Consider the following 10051-nt stretch of genomic DNA (forward strand, 5'->3'; position numbering starts at 1 on the left):
AGAGGTTTTTGTTTAGGTAAGGGACAGTATTTTTTCTACACTTCCTGTTTTACTGCCAAACAGTTGCATGCAATATTTATAATATTTTGTTGTGCTACTGGACAGAGCTCTTACCTTCCAGGCAGGTAAATGGAACGACTGGCTGGATAACATTATCATGCATTCCTCATCCTACTTCAGTTTTAGAAAATCAGTAAAAACGAATTTGTTTAATCGATTTATAACCTAAGAATCTTATAGTTTTTCACTACTTCCATTCTGTAAGCTTGTATTCGATGACTTTGTATTGTGACCATTTCGCTGATTGTCCAGCACCTCTTGTTGTAAATCGCCTTGGCTTTACTGTTTGGCTGGACTACGTGATTCTTGTCTACCATCATCTGCTTTGGTTCTATATATAGGGAGCCCGTTGGTGGGAGTTGGAGGTATGTGAAATTTCAGTGCCTACCGCATACTTCCATCAATGATGCTGTCTGCGCTCGTGAGCAAATCCCAGCCATCCACGAATAACAGTGTGATGGCAAAACAGTTTGAGGCCTTGCTTTTGTAAAATCCAAACTCGGTTCAGCTCAGCTGCCGCATGAGTCTCCCTTTGCCAGAGAGAGAATTAATTTCTGCTGGTGTTAAAACCTCAGATAGGAAAGCCGCTGTTTCTGCCACCCCCCACCTCTATGGCATTTGACACTGTTGTGAAAATAAAGCCAGAGATTCGTCTGCACTGGAAAGGCTGTAAATGGAAGAATGAAAGTAAACCTGTGAAGGCTGGCAGTAGTATCACTGATTTGCCTCTAAGCCAATGGTTAGCTTATAGCAACAGTAATTCGTTAAATCTCAGAGCTTGACTTCAGTTCTTTAGCAGAGAGAATTATTAAGCTTTTAAAAAAAAAATCTTGAGAATACGTAAGTCCTTTAAAGACTAGGTGTGTGTTTTAAAGAGAAGACGATTGCCTTGTTTGGGCTTGTCTAGAGACCATACAGCACTTTTGGGGGGAGGGGGGGAGGTTCCTCTTGTAGTGAGTAATCCAGTCCACACCCAACGGCAGACCTTTCATACACTCGTGTTCTTCAGTATTCAGGGATCAGCAGAATCCAGCCACATTCAGCGAGAAAGTTTACAGCTCAGGGATTGTCAAAATTCTCCCTTGAATTGGTAAGATTTCACTGGAACGTATGACTGGAGGAGAGGAAAGAGGTGCATCTTGGAGCAGTGAAACTTTGAATCCTAGGTTCAAGTCCCATCTTCATCATGTCTTGAATGTAAGAGGTCATAGATAGAGAATGACACGGTGACAAAATTCATCACTGTTCCCGTCCCCGCGGATAACCGCGGGAAATAATCCCATGTCATTTTCTAGTGTCTATTTCAACCTCAGTCCTTCTACACCAGCATTCTTCAAAGCAAAGCTTTCAGATCAGTGGTTGTGGCTATTCATACTCTGATTCTTATGGGAGCCAAGGATAATGAAGCCATTGTGACATCACTGATGTGATTGGCTCTTAGGCACTGGTGAAATGAGGCATTATGACATCACAATATCTGCTCTGGATACCAGAGACTGTCATTCTGTAGTGTCTGTTTCAACCTCAGTCCTTCTACACCAGCATTCTTCAAAGCAAAGCTTGCGGGTCAGTGGTTGTGGCCATTCATACTCTGATTCTTCCCTCTCTCCTTAACGAATGACATGAAGATGGTTTCCCGCGGTTATCCGCGGGGACGGGAACGGTGATGAATTTTGTCACCGTGTCATTCTCTAGTCATAGATGACTAGACAAAGATTCTAAGGCAGCGTCTTGCAAACCTTGCGAAGCCGCAGCACACTAAACTGGTGTCCGCGGCTCAAGGGCGACACGACATCACGCGCATGTGCGAAGGCCTTCCAGACGGGACCTTGAGCCGCCAGTTGTGGGGTTGCTGGAAGAAAAGAGGCGCAGAGAGGTGGAGAGGCGCTGGTGCCGACTGACTTGCCTACAGGATGTGCCTCTCGCTACAGGAGGCATGTCCTGTAGCGAGAGGCATCCCTGTGACCGCTTTTATGAATAGGGACCACATCCGCTCTCCTCCAATCCCCAGGAATCACTCCCGTCTCCAGAGATTTGTTGAACCTCTCTGAGCTCCCTTAGTGTCCTGGGATGGATCCCGTCTGGTCCCATCGCTTTGTCCACCTTCAGGTTGGGCAGACTGGATGGACCATTCGGGTCTTTATCTGCCGTCATCTACTATGTTACTATAGGCAGTCAGCCGGTGGTGGCGTCTCTCCACTTCTCCGACATCTTGCGGCACACCTGGAATCTTGGGCTGCGCACAGTTTGCGATGCACTGTTCTAAGGTGAAGCCTGCTGGTGCATGCTCTTAGCTCAGGAAAAGTCATCTGCATTAGAGAAGAGAAGATGGGTGATGGTGACATAGGGATTGTTTTCATAGTAAATAACAGCATGGTCCATCCACTCACATTTATTTAAGGGAACATCTTTTACTAGCACTTTGCTGCTCCTGTAGGATGTGTTGCATCCTTACTGCAAGGGTCAAGGGTCGTGGACTTTGATATACTTCCTTTCCGTGGATACAATCAAAGCAGTTTGCTTATATTATATGCAGTCCTCCTGCCTAACCCAAAAGTTTTAAGCAATACGCAGAAGTCAATAAAATGATATTACAGATGTAGATATCCAATTCTCTCCCATACAAAGAATGCCTTAAACAAGAACAGAACTTCTAAAATACCTCGACACATCTACCTTCAAGGCCCAGAGCATCGTTTCCTCACGTGAACCACAAATGGGGCCCGAAGCCAGCTAAAGAATGAGCTTTCAGGAGTTTCCTAAATCTCAGATAATCTCTCTTGAATCAAAGAGATCTGGGAAGGGACTTGGAGAGAGTTAAAGCACGTGGCCAAGTCGCTACGAGCCTACAGAATACTGTAATTTACACATGTCCTTGCCGTATTTAGGTACCGTGTCAATGGCTTGTGTAACGCCAAGTGCCTAAATGTCAGTTATGTCGATACAAGGTTATGTGACTATTCTTTATGGATATTTGGGTCGGGCTTGAATCCTGGCTTCTTTGGTTCTCAGCCTGCTGTTTGAGCCAGTAGGCTACTCCTCTACTAACACTTCCATACACAGCTGGAATGAAAACCTATTGCAATAAGATCACGGAGGCAGACATCTGTGCCAAACACTCTTCATTTTTCAGTGGGTTAAGCAGGAGTAGACTATTCTTCATCCTCAGCCATCACACATTCACCTGCTTAGAGAATTTAGGGATGTTTTTATTGTGTTTTATACTTTTTTGTGTGTTTTTATCTTATGATTGTGTTTTGTTCTTTTGGGGGGTTTTATGTAATCCGTTTAGGTATAAGCGGAATATACATTTTCTAAATAAATAGATTTACAAATTGTCTAAAAAACACTGAGCCTTAACACCCAAAGTTCTTAAATCTAGATGAAAAATGGCATGCTCTTAAGAACTCCCCATTCTAAAATGAAATCACAAACAGTTCATCTTCCCATGGAAGTTTAATAAAAAGGGGCCGTAATATAATAAAAAAATATATATATTTTATTATATATATCTATATCTATATATATATATAAAAATAATTAAAATATAATAAATAATAAATACATTTTTAATTTATAAATAAAAAATTTATAAAATTTATTTTTAAATTTTTCATGGGTTTATATCGTTTCACACACACACATATATATATATATATTTATATTTTTTTACACATATATAGTTTACACACATATGTAAATTAAGCATTTTTTCATGGTTTTATATCGTGTGTGTATGTGTGTGTATATATATATATATATATATATATAAATATGTGTGTGAAACGATATAAAACCATGAAAAAATGTTTAATTTATAAATACGCAAATAAATCCTATAAAACCATCTAAAGAAAACTGTTAAAAGAAAGCTTAAGAAATGCTGAAATTTGAATATAAACACAAATGTAAAAAATGAGAACGCAGGGGAAGTGATCCATTCTAAAGAAGCAATGGGATCTATTAGTGAGGAGGGTCTCCATTTTCCACTAGCTGAAACCACTTTTGTTCCCTCTTTGCAGTTGCTACTTATTTTTTGGTGCCTTAAAGACGGACTCTTCAGTTCTTGGCTGAAGGAAGGCCTCCATCATGCAGACAGCTTGTATAATGCCAGCCTTCCACTGGCCTTCAAACCGTGTGAATGCTGCAGTGCTTTTCAGTGTTTGGAGCCAGCTTGGGTAGTGCAACGCCCAGAATGATTTCTGACCTTGATCCTGTCTTGTAGCTTTGTGCATATTTTAATCCCTTAAGGGCAATGGACAAGACATGCTTATACAAGCTGTCCTGTCCTGTACACGTAAAATATCTCAGTACTATCACATACATCCCATGAACTGTGCAAATTCATCTTTCCTGGGCACTGGAACATTTAAAGACCATGCACAGTGGCCCTGCGTTTTCATTGCGAGAACTACTGAGCGGTTGCAGTGTATGCATTCAGATTTAACACAAATCCACAATATTTCCAGTTGTTTAGATTTTATTTCAATTCTGACGCAATATTGGACTCCTGATGCAGGCCTTAGGGGCCAAAACACGAATCATGTCGAGTCTTTTTTAATGTCATCTATTGATTGCCACAATCAAGGCGGTGGAACTTGTTTCTTGCCATCCAGTTTGTCCGTCTCCATTGCTGTTTCCTTGTGCTGGACTTTGCGGTGAATTTTGTTCTTCTGTTGTGCCTGTGTTTGAACAACCATAACCCTCCACACTGTGTGTATTCCATGCATTTTAATGAAATGTGGACCACAGATGTACACTGCTTTCCGGGCAGTGTTTAGGTGAATTTGTCAGACTTGTTCAGTGGCATTGGTCTGAAAGGTGGTGTTTTTGAAGAACTTGAACTTGGATTTTCTGGAATTTTTCTTAGGCTCTGGCAAAGAAGGCAAGAGATGGCAAACTACTACCTGAGGAATATCAAGGTGGTTCTTTCAGGTAAGTAAAAAAAAAAAAAAGTAGCACTTGTTAAGGCTAATTATTGATAGTTATCACCAGTTAGATCACATGCATAATTGACTCTATTTTATAACTGTGCAACTAACTTTGGGCAGCATTTGTAGAATTTAGGGTGTTCTCTCTAGTTTTCCCTACATAGTTTCCAATTATGCCTTCAGAAGTACTCTTTGCTACATGCAGTGAGAGCACTGGCACTGTGTTTATGGTAACAGGATTAGAGCAGCACCACAATGTAGGTGATCCAAAGCCTGCAATGGTAAAAATTCTTGCAAAAATAGCACTGTTTAGCACAACAGAGGTCAAGCCTCTGTCGGAGGCAGACATAGCAGAAGGAAGAATCCTTTCCAACATAGACAATCTTCAAGATAATAAGGGGTTGGAGCTACAGCCTCAGCAACCTGAGCTTGTAGGTTCGAATTGTTGTGACCCTGGGCAAGTCACCTAATCCCTCTATTGCCCTAGGTACATTAGATAGATTGTGAGCCCGCCAGGACAGACGGAAAAATGCTTGAGTATCTGAATAAATTCATATAAACTCTTCTGAGCTCCTCTGGGAGAACAGTGTAGATAATTGAATAAATAGTGTGAAAAGTTTCAGCCTCTGATAACCAGAGCTGGTATTGTGACCTCATAATGCCTCATTCCACCAATAAGAGCCAACCTCATCGGTGATGTCACAATGGCTTGATTGTCCTAGACTTGGCTCACTTTTACTACACTTTGATTTCTAAAGTGGTGCAGTGGTTAAAGCTACAGCCTCAGCACCCTGAGGTGGTAAGTTCAAATCCTACACTGCTCCTAGTGACCTTGGGCAAGTCGCTTAATCCCCCATTGATACATTAAATAGTACCTGAATGTACACCACTTAGGTTATGCGTGGTATATAAATACTATAAACAAACAAACAGGAATAATAATTTCCTTTACAGCATCTCCAATTTAGGGATGTTTGGCATCAGCGGGTTCAGTGCCGTGATCAACCCACCGCAGGCGTGCATCCTGGCCGTGGGGCAGTCGCGGTCAGAGCTCCGACTTGTGGACGGCAGCGAAGGTCCCGAGCTTCAGCGGTACCAGCTCATGCAAGTCACGCTCTCAAGTGACGGGAGGGTCGTAGACGATGAGCTGGCTTCCAAGTTTCTGGAAAACTTCAAAGCAAATTTAGAAAACCCTGCTCTTGCCTTGCATTAAGGAATCGGAATCACCCTTGTGTTTTTCTTACTCGGGGGAGAAGAGTTGAGAGGGCAGTATGTGACCACATTTTATAGAAAAGGGAGAAAATGTGAATACTTAGCCCAAAACAGACAATTAAAATATTTAATTTATATGAAATGATTTGGAATTGAACTATTCTGTGGAATTTTTGGCCATTTCCTGCGTTGCCCATTAAGACAATACAGTTGAAACGGTTTCAAATTAAACAGTTAAAATATCGTTATGAATTAGTCATTCTACATACAACTGTACTTTTTACGGTTACTTGTGTATTTATGGAGAAATGTTAACATTACAAAGCGTATTGTATGTAATATAAGAATTGCTGTGTGAGTGTCCAGCCTTATTCTGAGAGCTCAGAGACAGAAAGGTGCTAAATAAAAACCAGTTCTAACCCTTCCCGTTAAATTGTGGATTAAGAGTATTTCTTTGCTGTTCAGGCAGCTGTTTCTCAAGCTGGGCTCTGTGAGACATTGGCTCCTTCTCTGTGAAAGTTAGAACGATGCATTATTATGGTGCAAGTCCTACTCCTGTCCATCTTGTTCTCTGCAGCTCTGCCAAAATGTTTTTGTAACTCATCAGTTAGAATAAGCAGAGTCTCTTTAACTCTGGATTATCCCTAAAACGGTATTTTTAGCTTCAGGCATTTATATATCTTTAATGTGTAAATAAGGTCAGCACTACAAATCTCTCTTGGTTTTAAAGTTTCGACTGCAGGATGATGGGGTAAGAATGAAAGTTTATATAAGCTCTGCTTCGGATTTATTAATGAAAATATCCGGAAATCAGGAGCAATATTTTCTGTGATGCTAAATAGTGATAAATCTCACCTGTGCCTGCCCTCCCACCTGCCCTGTTCAAAAAGTTCCAGGATAGTTTGAATTGTACGCCAATGGGAAGTTCTTTTGAGGCATTCTAGGTAGCTTGTAACCTCCTTTTTGTGTTTGTTGATATCTGTTTTCGTCTCAGAGCTACAGCAGTTCTTGTGAAAGTGTGTTTTCATGATCGGCTATTTTTCATCATGTGCGACCTCGATGAGCAGTGCTATAGTGTTGGGTAAGACCACTACAGAAACTTATGAAATGTTGAAAATGGCTTATGGGGAACATGTCATGAGTCATGGAAGGTGTTTTGAATGGTATTCATTCTTCAAAAGTGGTCGTGAATCAGTGAAAGACGATTCGCAAACTGGAAGACCATCAACATCAACTGATGATGATCAAGTGAGGGTTCTTGTGTGCACTAACTGGTGATTAACTGCTAGAGAATCGGTAGAGGAATTCAACATCTCGATTAGTTCATGCCACAACATTCTAGCAGAGAAGTTGGATGTTTCGCGTTGCAGCAAAGTTTGTTCCACGGTTGATGACAGACGACCAGAAGGACAACTGAAAAACCCCCAATGACAGTTCTTCCCCAACCACTTTACTCTCCTGACTTGGCCCCTGCTGACTTCTTGTTTCCTAAACTTAAATCCATGCTGAAAGGAAAGCGATTCGACACCATTGAAGACATAAAGCAAAATTAGACGCAGAAACTGTTGGCAATTCCTGAAGATGCGTTCAAGGACTGTTGCCAGAAGCGGAAACGACATTGGGCAAAGTGTATATGTAGGGAATGGAAGTACTTTGAAGGAGACCCAATGGAATAAGTTGTAAGATTGTTTAATAAATTTTTATAAAATCAGTCCTGGAACTTTTTGGAACAGACCTCGTATTATATGCATCTTTGAATGTTAATTATAACAGATACACAACAAACCTTTTCCATACCGAGAAAAATAATGCATCTGGGAGCCAGGGTATCAGGCCAGCTAGAGTTCTGTTGAGGATATTATTGGGTGGTGTTTATCGCATTTCACAGGTGGTGTTTCCAGTTAGGTAAAGCATCTTATGGGGAGAGTGTGGCGCAGTAGCTAAAGCTACAGCCTCAGCACCCTGAGGTTGTGGGTTCAAACCCACGCTGCTCCTTGTGACCCTGGGCAAGTTACTTAATCCCCTCATTGCCCCAGGTATGTTAGATAGATTGTGAGCCTGCCGGGACAGAGAGGGAAAAACTGCTGGAGTACCTGAATAAATGCATGTAAACCGTTCTGAGCTCCCCTGGGAGAACGGTATAGAAAACTGAATAAAGAAAATAAAAAAATGTGACACGTACATGAGTTCGACTTTGCCTCCTAAGGCTCCATTTTACATAAAACTAAGAAAACGGAGAGTGATTTCAAAGGGAGCATATTTCAATATATGCATGTCCTCTAGCGCTCAAATGTGAAAACGGGAAGAATGCATTCGGCAGCAAGGATTAGTGAACAGGAATGTGCAGATCTTCTTTCTCTATTCTGACATATTCGGGAGCATTTCAGCTTCAGAAGAATCACCTTCTCCCCAAGTCTCCTCCCATGAAAAGTACGTATTTGTAGCTTTTTTTTTTTTTTTTTTCTGTTTCACAATGAAGTGTTCTGGTTTTGGTTCAGACAACCAACCTGTAAGTCCAGCAGCCACTCCGTGAAAGATGGAAATAGTCTATGAAAACTGGCTAACCACTGCTGCCCTGGTAAGAATTTTCTGGGAAAGGTAGTCTTAAAGTTAAATAGTTAAGCTCAGGGACTTTGAGTTCTCTGCTCACTTACCCCCCTTTCCCTTTTACTAAACTGTGATAGTGATTATTAGCACAGGGAGCCGCTCTGAATGTTCCGCACTGCTCCCAATGCTCATAGGAGCTCTATGAGCGTCGGGAGCAGCGCAGAGCATTCAGCACGGGTTAGTAAGGGAGTCCAAGGGATAGTTTTTTCTTAGCATATGAAGTCTCTCTTACAGTTCCTAGGCTAGCATTTAAGGGACTATTTTAAAATTGCTGTACTATAAATATAGGGCACAGCTAATAAGCACAGGAAGCCTCAGTTGAGACATGGATTAACATGGGATTAAGTGGCATGGTTTGCAGCTATGTTGCAGGTAGCCCTGGGGCTGTACACTGAAAGAGAGATCAGTATCAGTGGGAAGGAGGATACCATGATTGGGGAGGAAAAATGTTAAGTACCTGAAAAGAGGGGGCATTGTGTTTTGGGGTTGGCAGGTGCACATTATCCATTAGATGGGACATTCTCTAGCCGTTGTTCTCCCTTCCCGGTCATTTGGCTCAAATATTTTTTTCTGAAGAACCACCCCCCGGATCCAGCTAATGTATCGTTCCAAGAGCCTCGTCGTTTCTAGTGTGATCCTTCATCCCCCAAATTTCCCCATTCCTGATTTAGACCTTTCTCCGTGGAATTGCAAAGCCCATAGCTTTTCCATGAAGATTTGTATGACCAAGCAGCACATTTTGCATAAGTGATGCAAAATGGATATGTTTATTTTCAGAAAGCCACTAATGGACTCCTAACTTGTGTTTCAGTTCAGAAGTCCTTTATTTTTTGCCTACTCGAGTCACAATTCTGTGGATGGAAAGCCTCTTTACTTTCTAAACCAGAGCGAGAGTTTTCAAATAGCAGTGAGGGGAAAAAAAAAATCTAATTTCAGCATATCCTTTCGAAGGTGGTAATTAGAATCTATTTAGAGTTTAAATGGTGGGAAAAATAGCCACCAGCTACATTGGGCAGAATGGCTAAAATGTTTCCTGTGGCATTTGTAAATAGGGCGTAAATGAAAATAAGGCACGGGGAGGGATTTTGGATTTGATGTACTTCATACTTTTCAATACTAGCTGAAGGTGAGTTACAGACAGGTATAGTAGGGTATTTCTTGTCTCCAGAGAGTTTACAATCTAAATTTTCACCTATGGCAATGGAGGTTTAAGTGACCTGCCCAAAATCACAGGGGGGGGG

At 41.4% G+C, this 10051-nt stretch overlaps 1 protein-coding gene across 1 annotated transcript in view; it reads left to right on the forward strand.

Moving 5' to 3' along the window:
* PDHX (pyruvate dehydrogenase complex component X) overlaps positions 1 to 6636 on the forward strand; it is a 60157-nt gene extending 53521 nt beyond the window's left edge. The window contains exons 10-11 of the mRNA XM_033928193.1: positions 4931 to 4995; positions 5946 to 6636. Coding sequence (XP_033784084.1) covers positions 4931 to 4995; positions 5946 to 6204 — 324 coding nt within the window. The 3' untranslated portion in view covers positions 6205 to 6636. The remainder of the gene's footprint in view (positions 1 to 4930; positions 4996 to 5945) is intronic.
* The last annotated feature ends 3415 nt before the right edge of the window (positions 6637 to 10051 follow it).

Source organism: Geotrypetes seraphini, chromosome 19, assembly GCF_902459505.1.
Source record: "Geotrypetes seraphini chromosome 19, aGeoSer1.1, whole genome shotgun sequence".
Taxonomy (NCBI): Eukaryota; Metazoa; Chordata; class Amphibia; order Gymnophiona; family Dermophiidae; genus Geotrypetes; species Geotrypetes seraphini.